General features: G+C 41.2%; 1 protein-coding gene across 1 annotated transcript in view; it reads left to right on the top strand.

Annotated features, from left to right (window-relative positions):
* acbd6 (acyl-CoA binding domain containing 6) overlaps nucleotides 1-25642 on the top strand; it is a 32481-nt gene extending 6839 nt beyond the window's left edge. The window contains exons 5-8 of the mRNA XM_061032670.1: nucleotides 2808-2913; nucleotides 6134-6223; nucleotides 22453-22483; nucleotides 24746-25642. Coding sequence (XP_060888653.1) covers nucleotides 2808-2913; nucleotides 6134-6223; nucleotides 22453-22483; nucleotides 24746-24900 — 382 coding nt within the window. The 3' untranslated portion in view covers nucleotides 24901-25642. The remainder of the gene's footprint in view (nucleotides 1-2807; nucleotides 2914-6133; nucleotides 6224-22452; nucleotides 22484-24745) is intronic.
* Nucleotides 25643-26975: the final 1333 nt, after the last annotated feature.

Below are 26975 nucleotides of genomic sequence, written 5' to 3'. Positions count from 1 at the left end.
GGTGTGGCCCTGCGTGGAGACTCATGAATAAACATAGCACTGGTAATCAGGAGTATGTAAATGAATGTGCTCATACATAAGCCAGCAGCGATAAAAGTGTAATGAGTTATTCATAATTCATCACAGGCTGATGAGGGAGGGAACGAACTAGAGAATTGGCAGAAGCGTGTAGATGAAAAGCTGAAGAAAGAGAAGTACAGAGGTTCATTAATGAACAAATAGAAGACAAAACTTTGTTTGTGTCTGCCGTTTGCTGACAATGCAACTTGTTGCTTGAGACTTGTTTCTCCACAGGGGGTCGAGTTGTAGTTTATCAAGCTGTTTCTGGAGAGAGGGCTGTTGTTGGAGGTCACTTCAGTCAAGAGACATTTATTTCCATTTTTGTCTGTAACAAGCCTGACCTGTGTTTGTTCAAACAGATCTATGGAGAACAAAAATTACAAACACTTACACATTACAGATATAGATGGCCTACAAGCACTGATCCTTATGTGTACATATATATATATATATATATATTCTGCTGCTCTTTAGGTTTGGAGTAGTCAGGACAGGCAATTTATTAGGTAACTTTACTATAGTTCAACATTAGCGTTATCTGTACTTTCAGAGCAAATAAAAAGTGTTTCCCTTAAGTAATTGTTGAGCATGAATGATTAGGAGCCCAGTCGCTGCTGCATCTGTGATTATGTTTATGAATGGTTAGTTTCTCCCTAAATCTTTTTAACCTTTGGTCATAAAATGTCACCAAAAGGAGAAAAATGGCCATTACACAGTCAGTGTCAAGTTCTAATCCTGACACATCAAGACTTCTATTTAAATATGTTGCAGAGTGTCAAACTGGATTAAATATAAATCAGTAACTTAATGCCATTTGTTTTGGGAAAAAAGCCCCTTTGCTTTTTTCACTGAAGGTTAATTTGATGTTATTTCATGGGCGATTAAATGTCTTTATGTTGTTGGGAAATAGCAGGGGGTTCATAACTCTACAAATCCACAATATGATTGATGTTTGATAAAAAGGTCCAGTTACTTATTGATTTGATTGGATAAGGTTCGAATTGAAAAGTGCAATTGGTGTACAACTGAGTCTTTATTGATAAAGATCCACTGGATGTAGGTTGTGTGCTCTAAGGACTGTCTAAGTGTGAAATAACAGTTGTGTGTGCGTGTGTGTGTGTGTGTGGGGGGGGGGGGGGGGGGGGGGCGTTATGGCTACAAGTGCAAAATGTAACAGTTATCTTAACACATAATGAGAAAAAAAAACAAAGGCAGAAAGGGGAGCCACTAGATGGCAGAGGTGTGGAGGACGTACAGAACACAAAATGTATAAATAAATTAAGAGGCTGTGAAAGGGGATACTTTAACAAGAAAAATGACACTTTCCAGGACATTGTCAGTGAGTGTAGTTTTTTTTTTTATTTCAGGCAAAAAATACTGTGCAAACATCAGGTCCATTCCCTATTTCAACTTGACTTCTGTGTTTCATCCTATCAGAGGACTCGTTTCAAGTTACTGAACCCCTCTCTATGTTGTAATACTTCTCAGTGGTTCTTTATTCATTTATTATTTATTTTGGTGTTCTCTGCTCTGCAGCTTTTACAGATCAACTTCTTTTAATAATTGTACGATTGGAACCTGCGCACGTTATGCACCTCAGCACTTTCACCCATGTACTGTGCATTTGCACTTTGTATGTTTTATGTATTGTCTGTCCACGTACTCAACAGAAAGCTTTACACCGTCCTCAATATTCATGCAGGCAACAGCCCATGGTTTTTCTGTGTGTCTTGAGTCGGGCTTGATCTGAACGTCTCATGAGTCCCAATATGGCAAAGCGATCTGGCATCAGAGACAGAAACTGGGGTTTGGCCTTGGGGATCTCTGACATACTGCGTGCGAGTGAGTGGTAAAGCTGCGGGTATGCAGGCTGCAGTCAGACAATAGAGCACAAAATTCAATTAATGTGAATGGCTGTCCTGGGTAAGCGGGAGGGGAAGGCGTAAAGCTCTAAATGAGATTTCACCCCTTCTCTCCCCTTCACCCTACAGCCCTGCTTCACCACCAACCTGCCCACCACCCCCCATCCCTCCGCACTCTTTCATGTCCCCAATGCCAGGAAGTGATTAGAGACAGAGATATAATCAGAGGTGGGATGGTGCCACTGTGTGTCTGGGTGTGTGTGTGTGTGTGTGTTGAATGCCAGTGCTCCTGAGGGATGTGGCACGTGTGGCTGCTGCTTTTTTATTTTATTTAAATAAATTATCTGGTAGCAAAGTGTTCACTGTCCTGGGTTTTCACAAATAAAAACATGTGGTACTTAAATAGACACACGAGTGATTTAAAGAATCAATTAAGACAACACATGATCTCAATATAGCTGGCCCATGCAGAAAGTAGTTCTGGATTTATTTTCTTGGGTTTCAGGATCTTCGGAGATTTCTATCAATCTGAATGAGTGCACCATTGTTTGTGGCCCTCAAAGCATCGAAAATAAATGTTTATATTTGTACTGTTATATGGTACAAAACAGGCTGTTATTAAAAAAATATATTTCCTTTAACTTTTGATTATCTGGAAAAATGAACTGATAATGTACACATTTTACCTTAAGACCCCTTTCATCCACATGTTTTGTCCAATTCCATTCTTTACCACTGTAATATTGTAGAAGCTCCTGGAACCATTTGAGTCCAACCAATTAAAAAACAAAACAAATGAAGTCATCTAATTTTTCAACACTAACTGAAAGTCCAGACAATTTACATTGACCACATCTTCTGTCTGTCACTTTGAATCACTCGCAGGGAAGAAGATAAGAACATCTTTGACTACTGCAGAGAAAATAACATCGACCACATCAGCGAGGCCATCAGCTCCCAGAAAGTGGAAGTCAACACTACAGACGAAGAGGTGACTGTGGACAAATATATCAAGTCAAACTGTACTGATGGCATGAGAGCTGTTATTTATGGTGCCACAGTGTGCTGCCAAATGTAAGGTATATCTAATATGGGTATGTTGGAACAGTGAAGAGAGAATTACCTGCTAAAGTGTCCTCTAACCAGGAACTAGTCTTTACTAGCAGCAGGGTTGGTGTCATGTGATCTGCCCTTTCTAGCCCTTTCAGGAGAAAATGATCAGTGCAGTATCATTTGGAGTACAGGTCAGTGGGGGATGGTTCAGGCCGCTCTTTCTGCACTTGTTACATAATGGTTTCAATGATCTGAAGCCACAGACACCTGGGAACAACTCCTCAGTCTGAGATGTGTAAATTGTGTGAACATCTATTACCATAAAGAGTGTGTTTTCTGGATTGACCCCGAAATCCATTCATCTGCCCTGGATTCATTACGGGCCGAGCCAAATGGCTCGCTCCCTTCTTCTCTTTCATCACAGCCCTCTGCAGATAAGCAGGCCGGCGGCTGGAGAGTTTCAAGCCAAAGGCCAGATGGTGGAAGGACCTCTGCAGAGAAAGCTTTGTCTGTCCACCGCTATTGTTTGCTCACCTGCAGTGTAGCTCCCTCAACAGCAGAGGGCAGTGGTGAAGTTTGACATCAGCAGGAAGCTGATCTGTTCCTATTGCTCAGAGAGTGAGCATAGCAGAGGGTCTAACCCAGGGCTCACTGTTTGGGTTAGTCACTAAATATTCACTCTTTTGTTTTGCAGTTAGCTGCCAACAAAGCAGAAACAACACTAAATACAAAATACTGACCTCATCCAGCCATTTCTAGAAATTACACATTGTCTTTGGTTGCTTAGGCCTAGATACTTTGATAAACTTGCTTTTCATATACAAACTAAGCTAACAGTTATACACAAACTACAGCCGTACCAATTATATTAAAGTAACAATGAAACAGAACACAACTCCAGAGAGCCCAAGCAGTGATACAAAGGCGATGTTTCATGAAACTATCTACGATTAGTGAAATAAAGTCCAATAAACAAGATAACAAGATCTCAACAGGACGTGTCTGTCTGAATGGTAAACCCTTTTTGGAAAGACAAAAATATTATGGGGTCAAAGCAGAAGGGCGGCGACAATGTCACTTTTAATTCATGTATATTAAAGTTTGGGCTGCGTAACAAGAATAACAAATCAAACCTTGTTCTTTTTTTCGATACAAACAGATTGTTCTGTTATCAATCAAATAATGTAGTCTAAAAATGCTTTTTATTAGAGTAAAGATACTTTAAAACAAGATAAATATAAGCAAAAGCTCTGTGGTGCATTCCTTCAGTTAAGGATATACTAACCTGTTTATATGTATCCTACATTATAAGCCATTATTATGCTCTTAATGATTATTTAAATTGTTGTTTTCTCATCAAATGCTTAATTTTTTAAAGCGATTGGTAGAAAAGGAACAGTCACTCAAACACCTTGTTGATCCTGAATCATTTCGATAAAAAAGCTCTACAAATGCCTTAGTTTCTGAAGCTGAATCATGTGTGTCATCGATTAGAGGACTTCTTACTCACCACCAAATTATATTAAGGTGCCGTATCTCAGTCTGTAGTGACGTGGGTTGGGAACCGCAGTTCCTGGTTCAAGTCCTGGTGCAGACCACAATAAGGAAGTTGTTCTGGTAGCTGCAGATGTGTCAGGGCACTTCCTGAGTACTGCTGAAGTGCCCTTGAGCAAGGCACCATATCTCCAACTGCTCTGGTGCGCTCCTTGCGTAGCAGTGTGTAGCCACTCTGACGTCTCTCCACTAATGCATGTCCACAGGTCCTGTTTGTGATTTGGGTCTATGTGTGTGAGAAGCATGTCTCTCAATAACAGAGTGTAAACCACAATTTCCCCTCTAGGATTAAAAAAGTATTTAAAAATACATTAATTACATCTTCAATAAAAGAAGTGCTAAATAAGAAGATCTTGAATTGTGGGTCACAGTTATTAAATGAATACCATTTCAAAGCAGCATTGGAAGAAGTGATCATCATGGGCTGGTCATTTGAGCCTGCACTCATGACAAAGTTGTCTAGAGAGGAAGTCATCTGTTTTTCATCAGCCCGACTTATGACACTCTATCAGTAAAGACAGTTTCCTCCTCTGTGAAGTAAGTGATCAAGATTTGACTTAAATCTCCTTTGAGTGGTCCTTCAGCCCTGATCATAAGAGACCTGTCTTAAATATCTCTCTTTTTGCTTATCGATCAAGATGTGATCACAATCAATCAACCCCTGAACTTTGGAAGCTTCTCTAAATGTTTTACTGCACTTATTCCTTTGATTTATCTCTGCATCCCTCCAAAGCTTGTGTGAAATCTGTTTACAGCTTCACGCTGGATGTAGCAATCTTGGTACAAATGGTTTAGAATGTGGCACGTAGTCAGCAGCAGCACACCTGAGAGAGAGCTGGAAAGAGCAAGTGAGGAGAGAGGGAGAGAGAGAGAGAGAGAGAGAGAGAGAGAGACCAACTTATTTGTATTCTGGCCCGGCACATAAGTCTCCATTTGAACATGCAGCCGTGGTGATCAATATGATTTAAGCAACAGAATTAGACTTGGAGAGTTTGCTTTACCTAATTGGCCTCACTGAAAAATGAGCTCCTGTGGTTTTCTTAGAGCGAGGATCTTGGACCTAAGGAGGGTATGCTTGTGTTGGTCACTGTGCGTGCTTTGTGTGTGTGTGTGTGTGTTTATTTGAGATAAAGTAAAGGGTTGCAAGTTTGAGGGATGCTCTTGTTTTCTGAACAGTGTCCCATCAATCAAGCTTTACAGACTGTTTGCAGGTTACTCTGATTTGAGTGTGAGAGTCCTCGGTCTCTGATCAAACATCCATGCTGTTCCTCTTTGCTCACACATCCAGGGAAACACACACACACACACACACATAGACACACAGCAGTCGACATATATCTATAATACGCCTGCAAGTCATTATAGAGCTGAGGTCTAAAGGTTATGAGTTCTGAATCCTCTCACATTATTTATTTAGTAAGAAACAGATTGAAGTGTGTGTTAACTAACGGTTTGAACTAAAACCCTGTGAAGACATCATACTTCATGTCATTAATCTAACTGAAATGAATCAATGCTGTTGAATGCTAAGTCATGCCTTCAAACTTTTGCAGTTGCAGTTCAAAGTATGCTGCTTGTGAGTAATCTTGTGCTTGTATTTGCAGGGCCGGGCTCTCCTGCACTGGGCCTGTGACAGAGGACATAAAGAGCTGGTGTCGGTATTACTGCAGCACAAAGCAGACATCAACAGTCAGGTAGCATTTCTCTCTCTTTTTGTCCCTTGAATTTGTCCTCCTTAGGCCAATTTTCATCCAACAACTGCTGTGGAAAATCTAATTTGGGCAACCGAAGATTAAAACAACAATTGTGTTTTCATATTGAACAACTACAACTTGAGTAAGAGTTTGGTATGTGTGATATGGATTTGAAACAACAAAATTATGTTTCAGCTTTTACAAAAACTTCAAGAAAGTAGCGCATGGAAAAAAATTATTGTTAAAACAAGGTAAAATGGAGCAGGCTTAAATCTCTGTTACGTCAGATTCCAACTCTAATTGCTTAAATTGGTAAACTTCAGAGTTGAAGTCAGGGACAGTTTTTTTCCAATGAGATGGAAGAACATAAACACACTTTTTAACTCAGTCTAAATACTTTGCCCCCCCTGGAAAGATATTCAGGTTCTCATTTTAGTTGAATGCGTGTGAGACTTTTTCCTACATCAGGGCAGTGGTGGACTATCTGCTATTTATTTGTAAGTCTGTACAGCAAGTGGAGGTGTGTGTTTGAGTGTATAAAAGATGGAATTTAGAAGAGGATGAGAGAAAAGTCACTGCTCTGCACACACATGAACCCAAAGCAAATAGTGACATCTCCGACATCCCCATAGCACTCCTGTCTTCTGCCTCCATCCCTTCCAGAAGGTCACCTTTAATTCACTTTGTGCCGCAGACAAATCCCTCAGGGCTTTAGCAGACTGAGTTAGCTGGTAGCTTGCCTGGTGTTTAGTCTCCCTGAGGTTTCAGCAGCATCCAGGAGGCTTTAGCTTTGGCGGTAAGCTGGCTCAGCTGCACATCGGAGAAATTACTCCTCTCCTCTGCCCAGCAGCACGACACGGTGCAGTTCAGTGCGCCGCACACTGAGGCTTTAACTGTAAGGCCGAATCAATTGGAAGTAATCAGGCAAATTGTTTTATGTTGCACAACCCACATAATCAGGACATTTCACAAATGACTTTCTCTTTTGTGGTCATGCGTGGCCTCTTTTGTTTTGAATGTTGGGGGGGATTGTTCATAAAAGACTTAACAGTGGGATAACTACGAAACACTTCACTAATGAGTTAGAGCCATATCCAGATAATGACAGCGCAGGAGGATTGTTGTGTGGATGGAGGCCTTTGTCCTTTTGCAAGATGCATCATATTTGCAGTGATGTATCTATCCTTAAAATATAAAGTGATATCAGCATGTGCATTTCTTAGGTCAAAGAAGGAAACATGACATCTTTGGACAGGTAGTGATAATGGAAGTCTGGGCAAGTGCAGACTTTTAGTTATTGACCTGACCTTGTCCTGACTTTTTTCTGACTTTAAAACTTCTGTACACAGAGAGGAAAATGTGTTTTTATTAAACCATTTGTAATCGAGCTAACACAGAGATGATCATGGTAATCTGGAGATTTAGGATTTAAATTGTTTAAAATTGTGTTTTCTTTAAAACTGTAATGTTTGATCAAATTTGTGTACGCCACAAAATGTAATCATACGATAATGTTTCAGTTTAAAATGTTTCAAATCAAAAGTGCAGACATTCATGCATTGAGGGCATCTGGATGTTCACCTGCTTGTCTCTCAGGTGTCAGAGGAAGCATGCCGTGGACGGGAGTGAATGTTACAGACACTGGATCTGTGCAGCATAGCTACTGGGAGCAGATTTATGAGGTGGCCAAGAGGTGGCTAGGAGAAAAATATAGTCAGCTAAATCATACCACTCTGTCGCAATGCCAAATTATCTCACTTTGCAAAGCTTACAGAGCGATATGCTTCTCATTAGAACCTGCTCGAACATCCTTTTGTTTTGTCTGCTGCTCCGGGGTGAGGTCAGCGAGGAAAGGGAGAAAAGAAGCAAAGGAAAGGAGATGAGTTTTTTTGTTGCACTGCAGAAGAAAAAAAATCCTGTGCCTCATAAAACAAAGAGTCAGGGAGGTTGTGTGTGTTCATGAGAGGAATGTTTGGGATGTTTGCAGGCTATTAGAGCGCCCAGTAATCTCTCTTGACCTCCACCAACTGCCAGCAACCAGTAAATAAAGATCAAACATGATTAATGCTTAATTTGTTGATTAAAAAGGGGAGGGGGATTTGAGAGTTTAAACAAAAGGTATTATTATTTGCCTTGCAGTGGAGGAAAATCGTTTGATATTAATCAACTGATTGTTTTAGTGAATTGTTCCCCAACCCATGGTAACCTGCATTAAGGGCTCGTTTGATAGTTAATCCTGGATGAAGGCTGCGAGGGACTACAATAGGTAGAGCTCTGTGTGTGTGTGTGTTTGTGTGTGTGTGCGTGAATACACAGATCACAGCTGTGCCACCTGCCAATTGTAGCTCAGGCCCTTATGATATATCAGCTAATACACAAAGAGAAAGTAGGACACAGCAGAACTGTGGGAAAGATGACAGCAATGGTGGAAATGAAGGCTTAAACAGTGGACTTACAGTCTGTGTGCCAGAATGTGTTTAAGAGCATTAATGAGGCATTAGCTTAAGTTGAGCACATTCCATCATATCACAACAGCACCAATGACAGATCACAGTGTGCCAATTTAACACTAGTTAGGGCTTAGATTTCTTTTGGCAACTACATGTATGAGTTTAATTATTTGAGTCAATAAGACGAGATAGACTTTTAAATTGTGCGTACCTGAGCACTGAACGCTCGCCTTGGCCTGATAGAAGTTTGGCTTTTGCTTTAAAAAGATGAAGATTTAAAAAGACTTAAATCCTTATTTATAAGAGTTCCACACCTACATTATATATACTGCATCCAAAAGTCTCCTTTAAAATGCAGAAATTGTTACATCTAACAGACTTGTATGAGTGAGTAAATGTTTTTTTTAAAAACTCTGTCAATGGGAAAAATGACAGAATATGGAAGGCGAGTGAGAAAATGATGAATAATAGTATCATGTACAATCATTTACAATCCAGACACAGATGAATGCAAACACAAAGACCAGTAGAATATAAAGTTAATGCATTTAGAAAGGTTTGGTAGTGACGATTTCATGACACTCATACTTTCAGGAAAAGCAGTACAGTCTCCTATAAAGATAAATAATAAAATTCAAATAAAATAACTGTATCTGGCTAAAAATAAACTCACTCGTATGTTTTAAAGAAAAAAGGAATTCAAAAACGAACAAACAAAAATAAACACAACTTGTTCACACATAAAATACACCCAATATCTGAAATGTATCTCTTGTGTACCTCTTGTATTTATGTGCTGGGTTATTTATTGGCAAGAAAGGGATGCCAGGCAACAGGTGAAGTAACCACAACAATATAACTCTCAACCAAAACATAATGGCTGTAGCTTCATATATTTACCGTAAATTAAGAGTGTAACCAATCCTCAAATCTAAATTATTCCTCTAAGTAAAATAAACAGGTATATGATCCAAAAAGTGAACTGTTCCTATAGAAAGATTTAATCCACACAGAATGAGATGACCTGAAAGTTGTAGTTTTTAAATGATAAATAGTCTTCAAATGGACCCTTTTAGAGGTTTAGTCGTGTGTTTGTGTGTGTCCACTCTCCCTGTGGTCCTTCTCTGTCCAGACGCTGTAATCCCACACCTTCAGCTAATCCTCATCCCACACACATACAACTTTTACTTTCATCCCAAACCTTCCTCTTCCCCTCCCAACAAGCTGTAGTGTTACCATGGAGATATACATTCACAGAGAGGATAGCTTCGTTCAGGAGAAATTGGAGTCGAAGAGGAAAGGTTTTGTTGTTGAGAGGGTCTGCAGACTACAACAAAGGTCAAGAATGGCCCACAGTACGATGTCTGACACTGGGTGATTACTGAGCGGGTGAGAGACAGGGGTGGGATTAGACTGACAAAGAGGAAGGACAGGTGAGACACAGGTTACCACAACACAAACACAAAGCCAGGAAGGAAACATTGTGTGGGTTTAAGGAGGTGAATTTGGGAAAAAGCATCGCGGCTTTTAAGCACATTGTAGTTTCTCACTAAACTCATGCCTATTTTTTTTTCATTCTGTCTCCCCATTTTTACCCTCTCCTCATCCCTCTCCACTTCCCCCTCCAACCCTCGTCCCCCTTCACTCCATCCCTCCCTCAGCTCTCCAGCGCCTCTACTTTGTATTAAAACAACATGATCCATGAGGCGGGGAGAGCGACTCGCAGCACCAGTAATTCTAATTAATCCAGCGTGGTAGCACAGACGCAGCAGGCCCTAGGCGCTCCCAGTCTATCAGATAGAAATTCATAACTTAATTGAGGTCAGAGCCTCGAGCCGGCTGAACAAAAGTCTCCAGCCAGGACCAGCTAGATCAATAGTAATAAATATCTGACTGGGCGGCCCACAATTGGTAGCAAGAGAGCACACAACAAGTCTGGTACATGTTGTGTGTAGAAGCTGCAGGGACGTCCATATGCAGTGTGAGGCTTTCTGTTTGTGTTGAAGAGGTAAGCCTTCAGGACTCACAGACCGGCATGTCTCTTTAAGATATACACAATTTAACTTTTCTTAAAGGTACTGTTCTTATATTTAAGGCAAGTTTTAGACTTTTACACGGTTCTCTCTCAGTTGTTTTTATTTTGTATGTATGAATGTTAGTAGTGTGGATGGACTCACACTGTGGATTGAATGATATGAGGGAGTAAAACACGTTGCACTGTAGGTAATCAACTCGAATAATACAGGCTCAAAGTTATAAAGAACTTAGGAAATCAGAGATAAGCGATATACAGATAAGTGATTACGTTATGTTCCGTGTATAGTGAAACTCAAGTCCTAGTCCAGTAGGCAGAGCCCTTATGTCCTCCATTCTTTTAAGATGTCAGTGTTAGAAGACATTGTGGGTGATAAGTTATAAGACGTTGTAGTACAGGATGAGTAGACATTCAAAGTTAAATTTAATCTTTAATATAAAGTTTGTTCAAAGGAGCATCAACAACATATCTTTATTACCGTTTTCACACTAGCAGAAATCTCCTGAAAAACTCAGGATAATACCTGGAGGAGCTGTAGGCTATATGTGAACGTAAACAGCCAAATGTTTTTGCTCAGACTTTACCCGGAGTTTCTCCTAGCAGACCCCTAGTAATTTTTTCTGCAGCAAGTCTGAGTAGGCTGATGTGAGAACGCCGCAGGATATTCTCCGGAAATTCAGCTCGAGCCCATAAGAAGGGGAGTGACATTTATATTTTGTTACTGCTGCGCGTGAGTGTCTGCACACGACCACTACGATCTCAGTGCACGTAGTTAAACGGCTGCATTACATTTTCTGTTTGCCAGTTTGTTGTTCTCAGCTCTTTTGTGGATGTTGTCATTCCGTTGGAGTATTGATATAGCATTGATGTAAAGGCAAATATTGTCATTATAGCGTCGTGTAGTGGACTCTGTTGCTTTGTCTGCTGCTTCCGTTGTTTATTTACGTCACGTCTTGCCTCAGGAGCATAGACGGATTATGAGATAATGGGCACGTGGACTCTACAGTCCCCCCCTTACTCCTCTAGACAGAGATGGGCTACTGTGTTCATGTTGTTTTGCTTTGCACTTGTATTACTCCCCTAATTGAGGGGCCCATGATAAGAGGCTTATATTCAGGCTATTCCTTTAGTATTTTTGGTAGGAATTTTGGACCCTGCTATTGACATGAATTACTGAGCCCTTTGACTATGCAACATTGAAAGTAACATGGACTTCACACAGAAGCTGTTTTGTCTGACAGGAATAGTTTCCAGCTGTGAGGAGCATATGTGAACAGCCAGGTCGGAAGAATCTCCAGAGCAGTCCTCCTGTAAATATCTAGATATTATCCGGAGTCAGAGTGCATATGTGAAAACAGTTTATACGTATCATCCAACACTGCACTGTGTTTGTCACAACTCCTTGGTACCCTGATATTAAATTCAGGTAAATCCATGCTTCTGAGGCCAGTATGCAAGGCATACACCAGGCTGAAAACCAGATTTAGTTTCATTATTGATTCATCTATGAGCTGGTTCAGTGCGATATTGGGTTTATAACCTAAAACACTCTGAGCTATTGAGAGAACAAGGTGTGCATACACCTTTGGAAGCTCTTGGCTCACGTTGTTTTTTTTCTTTCTGCAAACGCATATGACGTCACGATCCCAGGGGAATTCAGCGATTTTTTTAATCTGCAATAAAAAAAATTGTGAATCGATACTTTTATACTCCCAGTTTGGAGGTGTTCACATGATAGAGTTCACCTTCTTTATTCGTTAAATAATCCAGTGCTATGACAAAGTTGCAGATGTATTGTAAGTTAAACTGGAAAGGCTGCTGTATAAATGTGGACTACTTTAATAATCAAATAACACAAGGCTGTCTCTTTTTCCTCCCAGGGAAACATGTTTGGGACAGGGTCCTAAATGAAGGTTTTTAGGTTTGTGCCAAATCTCTGCCTCACAAATCAGCAAACAAGGCATCGAAGGAAATTTATTATTTTCAAACTGAACTGAATTGTGAGCATTAGCATCCGTTCATGCACATTTTTCATCAAAAGCATAGTAAAACTGTGTCATTATTTATAACCTTTCAAACTGAGGAGGCAAGCGAAAAAAAATCAATCATTCAGCAAAAACGAAGCATTACCACCTTCTTTTGTGCAGCTCTACTGTGAGAGTTTTAAAGCTTGTCCTGCTGTAGCAAACAAAGAACACTGAACCCTTTCATCTGTGTCCTCTACTGTGGTGTCAACTACTTGTGTGAAAAAATTGGTAATCACATACAGGCACACACACACACACACACACACACTCAATGGTGGTTGATTGAAATTCTTCTGGTGAAGGCATTATTACACGTTCGTAACCCTCCCCTTTCCCAGCACAGCCTCCTATAACTAATGGCTCAGTCAGGCCAGTCATAACAAATATCCAGCCAGATTCGTCATAATTGTGTGCGCCCATGTATGTTTACGCGCTTGTGTGCGGTTGTAATTGTGCATTCTATCCCCCAGAATGTATAGGGTCTTAAAAAAAGAGTAGGCAGCAAGGTGGGAATATAAGACGGCAGAATTTATCGAATAATCAAGGAATGAAAATGAAGAAGAAAACAGGATGGAGAAGAAATGGAGCAAAAACACATTATTAATTTGTTTGAGATAATCCCGGACTTTTCATACCACAGCTTGTGTCTCTTTCACCTCTCTGTGTGTATTAAGGCATTGTTGACTGTGTTGCATATAAAATAACATACACTGTGTTACAGAATGTATTCATATAGCTCAAGAGACGAGTAGAGAGAGGGCAAGAAGACAGCATGATTATATACATGCATGTGTCCTCAACTTGCAATATGAGAGTGGGTCCTATTTAGCTGTCAAGTAGAGGGGGGAGGGCAAGGTTTCTTTGCGCTTTCCTTCAGAAGTTTATTGTTTTTAAAGATGAACACATGTTCAATGGATAGAGGAGAATCTGTCAAAGAAAAGGTTGTATAAAAGTTTACAATTTCCAAGCAGGAAGGATTCAGAGCACACATAAAAGCCAAACACACACCTTGACATTTTACAAGCCTTACTCTTATGGGACGGGTATTTAGTACTCTCTGCACATTAGCTCGTCCTGCTGAAATGAAAGCCGTTGCAGTGCGGTGTTAAAAGGGCCTATCGCACACAGATACAGTTATGAATCTATAATACGAGCACTCAGAAAAGAGCCAGCGACTTGACAGTAATAGTGCGGCCTAAAGAGCCATTCCAGCAGGTAACAGTCCTCTTTGCCATCATCAGCTGTTGTTTCTTTCTTATTGGCCACTCTCTGGGCCTTGCCTACACTCAACTATTTGATTTCCATCGTTCTTAACCATCCACATAAATTGTCAGGAGCATTAAAGCTGTCCTCAACCGTTTCAGACAGAGAGGGGGGGGGGGGGGTATGAGAGTGAGAGAGTGAGAGTTGGATACAGACAGTGAGGGAAGGGGTGGGGACGGGGGGTGAGGAGAGAGAATAAACAAAGTAAGTGTTTTGCCTTCCATCAGTCTCCCCCGCAGTACTCAGCTTTATGAGTCCCTCACTCCAAATGCCTCAGCCGCAGCCCCTGAGCTGCCTGCCCATTGATTTTCATATTACACTCTTTTATGTATTTATTTATTTCATATATTTCTTTTTAAACATCATCGATGAGCCGCAGGAGGACAGACAGAGGGGCCCTCTGGCAATGTGGAGTCTCAGTCTTAACCTTACCCTCCTCCCTGATGGCTTTAATGGAGGCTAAGGTGTCCCACGGGAACAAGCAAGCAAGACGACATTGGGAAGGGGGGAGGAGGAGGAAGATGTGCAGGAAGAAGGCAAGGGTTTAAGGGAATGGAGATTAAGAGAAAAGAAGACCTTTCTTTGGTATGGTGTGATGGAGGCAGACATGAAAATCAGCCTTTTGTGGTTAAAGATACGTTTCAAATTTTTAAGGAGCTTATCACATGTAGGACATGGATGGAGTTGTACATATAGCAGTCTCAGTAAAATACAGGATCAGGTACTGACCAGTTCACGAGTCTATGATCTGATTCAGCATCATCATTTTCCTCCTATGAAAAGATTCAGCAGTATTGTTCTTCCTTTGCTACCACATCCTACACTCTAAGAAGCACTGTGCTACCAGCATTGCTGTATTAAGGCTAGCACCAGTAACTACTAATGTATAGCAGCAAATAAGAACTGCTTTAGGTAATTTTACAACCACAATGTAGTATCGAGGACAATTACATTTCAATCCTGGTAGGGCTAAAAGCTTAGCTGCTACCCTTAGCTCTTCTTGTTTGAAGTCACTTTACTTGTTTATGGTCTGGTTTAATTTTTTTACCAATCATTATTCCTGAGGTTTGGTATTTGCCTAACTCTGTGTGTAACATTTGGTCTGTAAGCCATTTCCCAATATTTAGCAATTGATCTTTCGGCGTGAAGAAGACCCACATTTATCATTATTCCTAGATGTGTTCATTTGTATGTTTCTTGGTTATAACAAACTTTAAAGATCATCATTTCTCATTTCTTCTCTAAGTCAAGGGAGTGGAAGTTAAGTTTCAGCCAATATGCAAATTCTGTATCAGAAATGGTGTCAGAAAAACAATGGCAACCTGAAAACCAAGTTTCAGACAAACTGAACTTGTTTTTGACTGATTGTCCTCTTCTGACGTAAGGTACGTCACTCTTTGTGGCCGCCAGACAACTCTTACACAATACGTAGCTATAATCCCTGTCATCCTCCAGGACCTCCGTCAGCTCCGGACCTGTAAACCCCCGACTGTATAGTTGCTGATGGAAGCTTGAGGAGTGTGTGAGTGTGTGGGGGGGGGGGGGATCACAGGGGCACCTGAAGGACACTCAGGAGGTGTGAAGGGCAGTGAGTTTTGTGTCGGGCTAATTTGACCGGGTGGCAGTGCTCACGCGCTGAGTGGCAAGGTTACCTCTCCCTACGTAGAGAGGAGACCCAGATTCAATTAGGGACGCCCTCGGTCTGCAGATCCTTTTAACATGGTGGGCCTTCCCAATGCACGCACATAAAAACACACACACACACACACATCTGAGGGAAACAAACACAGCACACACAGGGCAAACTCATATTCATGCACAGGCCTCTACACACATTTTAAATCACATCTTACTGTATCAATGGATTTCAGAGAAGATTCTACGATACTATTCATTACTAATATTATTTTTTCTTCATTACAACAATGTATATCCCAGGTGGCTTTACGTCCCACCTTTAAGATAGATTTATTGAGATGAATACATCACAGTACACATTCTCTACTATGAAGTCATCATGGCGAGTGATTATCTCTATGAATACAGAATCAGTAGGCAATGCACAAGATTTTCTGAATTGCAAATGTTCCAGCAGGAGTTTGTAATAAAGGGTGTTACTGATCTCGATTAAGCGGGCTTTGTGTGCATGCAGGTAAAAAAGTCTGTGAGGAGAGCAAAAGAGGCAGACCGCATTGTGGATATGCAGTGTTTACACGGCTGTCTCCTGACGAAGATGAAGCTTTTAATACTCTTTTTTAATTTATCTTCATAACTATGCAGTATGCGTCGTGTCTCAACTCAAACTAGATTCTTGTATCTAAAGTTGCTATTTCGACTGTAAAGAATGACCAGAAGAAATTTCATTGATGTCTGTTCCAGCTCACTTTGGAATTCTGAGATGTTAGATCATTTTCATAGCAAGAACAAGGTAGAATAGCTTTCACATCCTATTAATAAAACTGTCTTTTTTAGTGTACCTACATCAGGCAGGTTCCCAACATCCCACAAATTGACTCAATAAAACATGTCATACACCTTACCAAAGTCAAAACCAAGGGAGGTATTATTAACAGAAAAGTGCATTTAGCGCTGATGTTGGTTCTGTTTGGTCCATGACAATGGCACTGCAGTAGCTGCTCTTCTTACAAATGGACCCGGTGGCGGAGGCTCCTCCTCCTCCATCTCAGATCTGTGTTCTTCTCTCTGATTAATGGCACCTGCCCATCATAATGATATCTGCTTGAATCTGCATACCAATGATCCCAGTCGCCTATCGATTCCCCCCTCATCTTTACCACACACACCCTGGAGACTGATATACATACACACACACATCCCCCCCTCTGTTCTCCTCCCCCTCTCCCAACCACTGTCATTATAAAAGTCAGCAGCTGCTGCATGCATTGATCATAAATCATAATTGCTTGTCCATTTTTCCCCACTTGTTTAATGTTGCTGTCAGGGACAGTAGGGGGGGAGAAAAGGGGGGAGGCAGGGACAGGGAGAGAAGAAGAAAAGGGAGTAGAAGTTTACTGAGATACAGAAAGAAACGATAGGAACAGGGGATGGTGGATAAGTAGAGAGAGAAAGGTGGAAAAGGAGGATATGAAATTATATTTAAGGATAGTCTTAATGTGTACTTCCATCATAGACTGTGTAAAAGGAGCCCACAAAGGACGCTTCACATCGTCTCAACATGGTTTGTAAACCATTTCTGAAGCAGCAAGTTTGTCATTTTTGTTGTCACCATCTCATATTTGGAAACGGAAGTGGCCAATTTCTGTGTTGTACTCTTCAATTTGGAGGGTGAACGTGCAAAACGAAGGAGTAGGGCTAAGTGGTGAAATGGGACTGAGCTGAAGTATCTTGTTTTGTGACAGACTCAATATGGTTGCTAATCTTGGCAAAGGTCTTTAATTTATTATTTTATTGTTGCTACATTTAGAATGGAAAAAGTCGTACTTTGAAAGGGCATGCACAATATATTTACTCTTTTGAAAGTGGAAAAAATTAAAAAAAGTGAAAAGTGAAGGAAAAACTAAAAATCCTCATAGCTGCCTCTAGATCACCCATACTTTCTGCAATATTAAAACACGCACACACAAACAGGCACACACACTTGGATTTCTTCAGTCCCATATGCTGTACCAACTACACAGCTGGCAGTGGTTTTGTCTGACCTTTCCCCTCTACCCACAATCCCTCTTCGAATCTCCAAACAGACAAACATGAAATGCAGACAGACTCAAATCTAGTTTCAAGTAGTGATGGACTCACTTGTTGTGTGTTCTATTTTTATCTCTGCCTGTGTTAAGTTTCTGCCTCTGCTTTGCCCTTGATCCTCTCACTTAATGCTGGTAAAAAAAAAAACAGCTGTGTTAAATGTTTGAAGTATTCTTGTCCTCTAGAGCCCGGTCTGTAACAGCAGACGGAGAGAACAAATTAAAAACTGTCTGGAAAGAGCACAACATCTGTGACAGTATCTGTGCGTTCTCTGCATATAAACAGAGTTACAGACAAGGTTTTTTATATCCTAGTTGGTCTGTCATCGTCAGGTCATTCCTCCTGACCTGACCTCACAGAGGATAAGCTGTCTGAAAAAGACACAAATATTAACAAACAGTCCCATGTCCTCTGTCTACATTTCTTTTTCTTATTTTCTTTTTTTACTTTTGAGACATAAAAGAAACACGACTGTGCTCTTATGTCTTTCCACTATTTGACTTGCCATCCTTCTTTTTCATCCATCTTGCTTCACATCATTCATGTGGTAAAAATGATAGATTGGTGTAACTTAAATTCAGCAAAAAAAACCTGCAGTTGTACTAATAGATCAATCCCTATCCATACTGCTCCTAAGCATATTGCTGCACCCCATTAGGGTGATACGCTCCACAGTGCTGGGTCTGGTATTGTGCAAGCAGCTGCTTTTATTGAGCACTCTGCTGACATCCAGCCTGGCATTTCTGCACCGCAAGGGGAAACTTTGGATGACATGTAAAAGCAGGGGGTTCAGCGCGACATGCCTCCGTAATGGGATGGGAACAGGGGTGCACCAGAGAGAGCAAGGGGGAGGGGGGAGGTGTACTACGGTAGGCTTACTGCAGGTACATGAGGGCAGTGGTGGGATTGGGAGGGTAGGGGGAGGGAGTGTCTCATCCAGGCTGCTTCAAAAGCAAATGGAAGACAATCCAATTTCCTGTGATTCCATCAAGCTGCATCCTGGATGCAGGGGCATTAGGGAAGGCTGAGAGGACAGGCCGCTGACCCCTCACATGAACATGCAGGAAGCATGTACGCTGCACACACACACACACACACACACACACACACTGGTATGCTTGATGTATATTCCTCACAACATGCAGGTATCTGCACTGTATATCTGTTTTTGCTTTATACTGTTAGTCTCCCTTAGTGTTTCCCTTTCTCTTTATTACTCCCCTCTCTTTTAATGACTGGCCTTTAGATTGCTTTAAAATGCATTGTTACAGTAGAAAGCGGTGCTGTTCTTCTCAGCTCATGAAAAATTTCATTTTTAGAGGCCAATGTTTCACCCTGCACAGTGACACTGTTGGTTTTCATATTGCTATCTGGCAATATAAAAAGTATTAAGGCAGCTGTTATAATAATCCAAATGCATTCAAATATATTAGTGGAAGTATTTTATTGCACAATGAATACTTTAAATACTTTGGTCTTTACTTATGTCAAGATCAGAATACTACTTCTTCCTCCACTAGGATATTGATGTGATTGATCACAGTATGACTCTTTTCATACACCTGTAGTCTAATAGTTTGACTTATATTGTGAAATTTACTCAGGTCCCCTACTCTTCAAACAATACAACAGATAGTTCTTAAATGCATCATTTGGCTTCAGCTACACTCTCTCTCCTCCTTAATATTTTTTTGTTTGTGAAATATCAGCCATTCATTCATTGTGTTGCTTTTGAACAACAAACAGCAGTCTGGCGCTGGTGTGTTTATGCTCACCAAAGTCTTTTACTTTGCCTTGACTGTAAACATCACACCACAAGAGTGGCTCTTTCGTTGTGCAATGTGTGTATGCTTTTTTCAGTGTTTATGTGTGTGCAGCTTGCTGTAAAACGGGGAATTCAGTTAAAAATATCAACAATTCTGAAATATCAACATCATCGTGAGAGACAGACACAATGTCCGTAATCCATCACAGGTTGGGATTTGACTCGCAGACAGACAGCATTGTTGTCCTGGGTTAACTATGGCACGCTTTCCACGCTGGTGGTGATTTGCATCTGTGCTCTGTGATCCGCCCAGAGGGAATAGAAAGCTCTAATCCAATCAGCAGGTCCCTGAAGTGCTGCCCGAGAGAGAGAGAGCGAGAGAGAGAGAGAGAGAGAGAGAGAGAGAGAGAGAGAACATCAGTCTGTACTGGACCCAGCTAGAGAGGGAAGAGCGGAAAAAGGAGAAGGAATGGAAAGGAGGGATGAACAGGATTAAGATTGAGGAGGAGACTGAAAGGGAAAGAAGGGAAGGTGGGGCTTGAGTGACCAGGGGAGAGGTAATGAAAGAAAAGAGATCAGTGAGGTGTTGTTTGGAGGGAGACAGAAGAGAGAGGGAGAGAGAGAGAGTGAGAAGAGGAGGAGGAGGAGGAAGAATCGGGAGAGAATGGGTGAAGGCTATGGAGGTAACCGAAACGGGAAGGTGTATGAGCGGATGTGCTGTTAGAAGGGCAGAGGTGGAGACACTAATGAATAATTTCATCAGGACAGTTTTAGTCATTTGGAAGTATTTCCCCTGCCGTGACATTTTTGGACACAGCAGGAAATGTCAGTGTGTCTGCTGGCTTTTAATCTGTCTCCGAGTGTTTGAAACTATTGTACTTGGCTCTTGTTCTGAGACTGGAGGCAACAGTTTGACCATTTATCATCATTATGAGCTGCAAAGGCAGGCTGCAACAGTGATTAAGAACTGAATCTTCTGTTGATGAGGCCTGTCATATATTGTGTCTTATTATACCTACACACACACATGCACACACACGCACACACACACACACACACACACACACACACACACATTCACAGACACACTTTCCCATCTTTGTGCCCAATCCACAGTTCTTAGAAGAGTTATTTCTCTACCATTGACCCTCTGACCCAAAGTATCATTTTTACTGTTCAAAAGACACACGCCCACAAATCCACACACACACACACACACAATGCGCCAGACACACGACCACACACTCTTCACACTCCCACACCCTCACACACCACCACTGATTTTCTGGTCACCCTTTGACACTCATTCCCCCTCATCTCTCCCTTGTCCCTGAGCTGCTGTGTGTCAGGGTCAAAAGCGTCCATGTTTGATTTGTTTAAAGGACAAGGCTGTAAATATGTGTATTTCTTTTAAACGTTAAAAAAAAAAACAGCATCGACTTGCTCTGCTAACAAATTTTAAGGTAAAGCCTACTCCTCTCTGACATTGACCTCTATTAAAAAAACATGTGAGTGATGACATCATAATAATAGATGACACATTCACTGTCCTGCATCTGTGAAATCTCACTAAAAATAACTGGAATATCAGAATCAGCTTCATTTTCCATGTATCACACATAAGGAATATGACTCTGGTTTACTTTTCTCTCTATGTAAAGCATTAAACATTTTAAACAAATATTTACAAGACTGCTCAAGACAATAGTCCTGTGGTGGTTAGTGCAAAAAATGCTGAAATATAAAAAAATGTAATCAAGCAACAGACGGTTTCATTTTGATGATGTAGTAAGTTGTTTCTTTTTTTACAGTACTTATTATATAGTATAAAAAACAGTGTTTTCATGTCAGATGATGGGATGTTAACATGATTAAATGTGTGTCAATAAAATGAACATGGATCATTTATTTAAAGGCACAGTGGGTGTTATTCATCTTCAATAATGTTTGTTCAATACAATAATACACGTCACAAGTGTTTGAGAAAATAATTGAGTCTCTTTAAAATAAGAAATAGTACATTTCTAAGACTTTCATAGTATGAGTGTCACAGTAAGGGATAATAAATCCAGAGACTGACGAATGCTGTACTCATGTTATATTGCTCTGATCATCATTACAGCGTCAAGCTGGAAAAGCTGCTTTATTCAGCCTTCAAATAGTGATTTCATTTGGAAATATATGACAACTTCAAAATCTGCCACTTAGCTCAAAGAAAAGTAGAAGTGTGAGCAAACTCTGAAACGTGTCTGCAACGCCACATGTCTGAAGTTTGATATCAACACTAAAGAGTTGTACATTTTATATCTTTTTAGTCACCAAATAATTACATTTGCACAACAGTGAAAGTAGTTGAGTTGTACTGTTTTCAAAAAGGCATGAACACTCCCAAGTCACATTATTAAAATCATACCAGACTTATTATTTAAGACTTCTTGTTTTACGGGCGCCGGTGGACCAGTGGTTAGTCCAAGTGCCCAATTTGTCATTCCCCACTATCTCTCTCCCCAGTTCCCAACTCGATCATCTGTCTTGTCTCTGAAATAAAGGCTAAAAGCCCCAAAAAACATCTTAAGTAAATCTTTTGTAAAAATACTTCAAAATCATGTGTGTTAGCAGGTTACTGGGTCTCCATCCATTTTTCAGGAGAAACCTGCTCAGTAATATGTTGAGGTTCAGGTGAATGCACACCTGCATGTTAAAACATTTGCAGATCAAGTGTTTATAAAAATATCAATACCTCATCTTCTCATTTAACCCCTTTGATACAATTACAACATGTTGCCCTGTGTCCTCAGACAATTGCTAGGAGGTAATTGGAAATTTTACTGTTTAATTTGCAGTTTCACTTGCCCCAGCTGCTGGTGATTTACATTTTGTTCTTTTTTTCCAGCTGATATTATTCTTTGAATTTGCTCCCTCTGGGGTGTTGTATTCTTCCCTGAAGGCTTGTTTTTCTCTTACAGGACAATGAAGGACAGACAGCACTACATTATGGTAAGAACAGTCCAGAATGTTGTACTAACACTTGAAAATGAAACTCTCTGAGATTCTGTTTGTGTTGTTTTGCTTAATAGCTATTTATGTTTGTCTGTTTTTGAAAGTTGGAGACACACCTTCTCTTTCCACCTGCTAGAATTTGTTGTCTGTTTCTCCTCTTTTCCTAATTTTTCATCACTTTGATACCTGTCTGCTTTTTGTTCTGTGTGTGTGTGTGTGTGTGTGTGTGTGTGCGCATGGGTGTGTGTTTGTGTGTGCACGTGGGTGTGTGTCTGTGTGTGTGTGTAATAATCAGCCCTAATAGTAAGCCCTCCCAAAGGAAATCAGCACTGGTCCTCAGACTCCCCTGACCCTCGCATGCCCCAACACACACGTCCCAGAAGGGCGGTTCCCGTGTGTGTGTGTGTGTGTGTGTGTGTGTGTGTGTGTGTGTGTGTGTGTGTGTGTGTGTGTGTGTGTGTGTGTGTGTGTGTGTGTGTGTGTGTGTGTGTGTGTGTGTGTGTGTGTGTGTGTGTGTGTGTGTGTGTGTGTGTGTGTGTGTGTGTGTGTGTGTGTGTGTGTGTGTGTGTGTGTGTGTGTTGCACCATCTGTCCCCCAGCTTCGTGGCGTTGTGGTGGGCATGTTGCATCACCCACTATAGGTGTGCACACACACAAAAACAGAGTGAGTGGAGGAAGCCCTGAGGATGGGGCATAAAAAGATGACTAATAAACATAAGCGATGAACTCCTGGAGACAAATAGCAGAGAATGAAAATTCATTCCCACCTCTCTTTGCACAGGGCCACAGCGGCTGGCAAGTGATTAATTGAGGGTTTACTGCTCACCATAAATTGTTCTCCTCCTCTACAGCTCCCCTGAGGGCTGGCCACTTTTTACAGCTCAAGGCCCAGGCGAGACACCTACCACGCGCACACAAACTCACACACACACACACACACACACACACACACACACACACACACACACACACACGCACAGGGCTGGCTAAATAAAATACTGTTTAGAGCAACAAGAGGAGGACTGCAAGTGTAGCTGGAAAAATAAGCCAAGCTTTGTTATTCTGATTTGGCTGAAAGATAAGTGGTTCTTGAAGCATGTGACACCTACACACCACATACTACTCATAAACACATCTTGAGTGTGCACATACACTTTCACACGTGCTCACATGCATTCCAATGTATCATCTTATCTCATGCACACACACACCTGCCAGCCTGCCTGCCGGCCAGCCACCCCTGTGCTGGAGGTTAAAAGGCCTGGCTGTCAATCACTGCGGCTGCTGACATCAGCGATCACAGGCTCAGCACAGAGTCTGCTCTTTAAGAGGAGCGAGCCATTGACACCGACAGAGAAGAGCACTCAGAACAAGAGAGGGAGAGCGAGGGAGAGTGCGGGGGTGAGGTGCCAGAGGGGGGTGAGAGGTACATCAGGAAAGAGGGGAACCCACTAACTTGGTTAGAAGAGTGCACCCCACCCTCCTCCCCCCTTGTAGCGGGAGGGAGAGAAGACCCTTTTAGTGGGGCAGAAATTGCCAATGGGGCAGAAATGAAGTGTTTGAGAAGAGCACAGGTCCAACCCGGTGTCAGTGCTGGACCTGCAGATGGGCTTTTCATTAACTCCAGCTCTGTACATAGTGTATTAAAGTACACTGAGCAAGAAAGGAAAGACTCATATTTATCTAAACCTGCCTCACAACATCATAACAGATGCGAGTGAGCTGCAGTGATTCTTAAAATTCCCCATGATGATAATTGTCCATGTTAGGATCTCCCCTTATTTCATGCTCAAGCAAAGCTGTGCTGCTAAGCTAATTGTTCGCTCTATGGCAATGTGAACACCTTGATGTTCGATTGGTGTAAGTTTACAATTTTTACTCTTCCAAAGTTGAGGCTTGAGTCCTAAAGGAGACAATACTTTTGCTATCAGGGACCCTCTGCTTAGGAACAATCTGCCTGAGGAGATCAGGCATGCAAAATCAGAGACATCTTTTAAAGCACGTCTTTTAAAACTCACCTCTGTGGACTTGCTTTTGTCTGATGTCATGTGATGGGATGAGACCGATCCAGTGAAATATCCACAGGATGTCAAGCAATCACAAGTCACAGAGACTTTACTGGAATTCTTCCTCTGAGGGCCATGAATGAATACAAGATTGACCTTAATATTTGCATTTCTTCTTCTGCTTATTTCATGTCTCTTCTTCGCTGCATCATTTTCTTCCTAACACCACCCATTATTTTCCTCTATTTTCTTAGCATCGGCGTGCGAGTTTGCAGAAATTGTGGAGCTCCTGCTGAACGCTGGAGCCGACCCGTCCATCAAAGACATGGAGGGCTCTCTTCCTGAGGAGGTCACTGAATCCAGTGCCATCTCCTCTCTCTTGCGTCAGTACAACGCTCCAAAAGGCTAGACCACCCACCTGCCACCACCCGCTCCCCACCCCCATCCATGTCTCCCTCTGTTCATCCCCAGCAGTTAGTAAACCTGGATTTCAAAGGTTTTATTCAACTTTATTTCCAAATACATGAGGTGAGTTTGATTTTGTTCGGTTAGCTCTTTTGAGGCGCGTGGTGTAAAATGAGCCCTTTCATTTGATAAACCACATGAAATGAAGCACACCACATGTGTTTTTATTGATATAAATACTCTATATTGACTTTATTGGCCTAGCAAGGTTGAGTGATATGGAAATCAAAGAGATGTTTCCACTGGTTGAGATTTGTCTGAGGTAGCTGGACCTGAAATACCTCGTGTTGAATTACATTATTGCAGAAAATGTTTCAAATCTATCAGCAGGACTGCTTATCGGCAATAGTGCAGTAAGAGCATTACCATATCAACAGTTACGAGTATCTGAATGTGTAAGGAAATCAATTCACTGGTGGAACCAAAAACTGACATTCCCACCCACTTATTTAATTTAACAATGGTTTCTTGTTTGTTTAAAGTCTTGTTGCAAGCACCTTATGTGGTCATTGCAATTTAAGACTGCGTACTGTAATAGAAGACTTTAAACATACCACCCACTCCTGACAACCAGCCAGGCCTTCAGGTCTGGGTCAGCCCTCTCCGACCGTTTGTTCATGAATCAGTTGTGTTAAGGAATGCTTTAATCATCTGTTCTTATCACATTAAAGTCTTCAACAAATCCAGTCCCTGTGCTTGTTTTCTGTGTAACGTGGAGTTAGAAAAGTTCAAATGCTCATGAATGAATCAAGTAATGGTTGGAGCTTTAATACAAAGACATACTGCAAGCATACTATGTGTACATCATTTCTCTCCCTTATGTTCCCACATTAAACCTAAATCTAGTTCAAAGTTTGAACTAACTTAGTCAATTTACTGATGTGCCACCAGTTTGGTAATTCAATACTGTAAATATGGATAATTTATGATAAACTTCATCTGAATAAATTTAGCATTTTGTTCAGGTGTAATATAATTTCAAAAAAACAATGATAAAAAAGTGAAGACATGCTAGCATCCCCTACAAAGCAGACAACGGTACAAAAAGAACCTAACCACATTTTAAGCAGGAAAAACAAACAACTGTGGGAGGAAAACAAACAAAAGGTCTGTTACTTCATCAGACTATATAGAGACCAACTAAACTAAATATAGAGTCATATCTGTTCCAACTAAGAGTCACCAATATCACAAATGTATGGTGGCCAACAAAGGAACTGCAATGGCCCAGAAGATTCCCATGAGGAGAAACAGGCTGCAAATTCATACACTATAGAAAGCTCCATAAACACATGGTAAAGTCCATAACATATATACCATCGCTGACAGGATTCATAAAGAAACAAGTGCTACACAAAAACAGAAAAGAATACACACAAAGAAATTAAAGTAAAAAGAAACACAGCAAACAAAAGCAACAGAAACAAATCTGCAAATCCAGTCATCACAAGAGAAGTGCTACCATCACAATGATCGCAGACTGCCAGTAAATGCTGCAAGATATGGAAACACGATAAGACTGGCCAAAAATATTCAATTAAGATTTTGTGTACATGGCATGCATACAAACACTCTTATTCTTAGTGGAGCTAGTTGGTGTTAACCAACCCAACTCGACTCCATCAACCACACACAATACGCTCAGTTTTCTTTACATACTACCCTGGTCTATACAATAACCGACACATGGTCGGAGTCCAAATCTGCTTTACTCATGCTCGAGCCCCTCTGATCAGCACATTCTCTCTGCCCCAGACCACACACACATATACACATACACACACATACACAATCCATTAGATGAAAAACTAAATCTGGATCCTGGATCTTAACCACAGCTTCATGAAGATGCACATTTTGTACACAACAAAGCTTAATCGGTTGATCTCTGACATGCTCCCTCTCTCCACGCCTGTCCTCATCCCCCGGTGTTTGACTTAAATCCGCCCCAACACAAGGCGTTAGATAACCGTCTCAACATGTCTGCTCGCAGCCTGTCACTCACTCACAGAGCTTTGA

Source organism: Labrus mixtus, chromosome 3 (genome assembly GCF_963584025.1).
Source record: "Labrus mixtus chromosome 3, fLabMix1.1, whole genome shotgun sequence".
NCBI classification, from domain to species: Eukaryota; Metazoa; Chordata; class Actinopteri; order Labriformes; family Labridae; genus Labrus; species Labrus mixtus.
The sequence above is the reverse complement of the archived record's forward strand: the minus strand, read 5'-3'. Positions and strand labels throughout refer to the sequence as shown.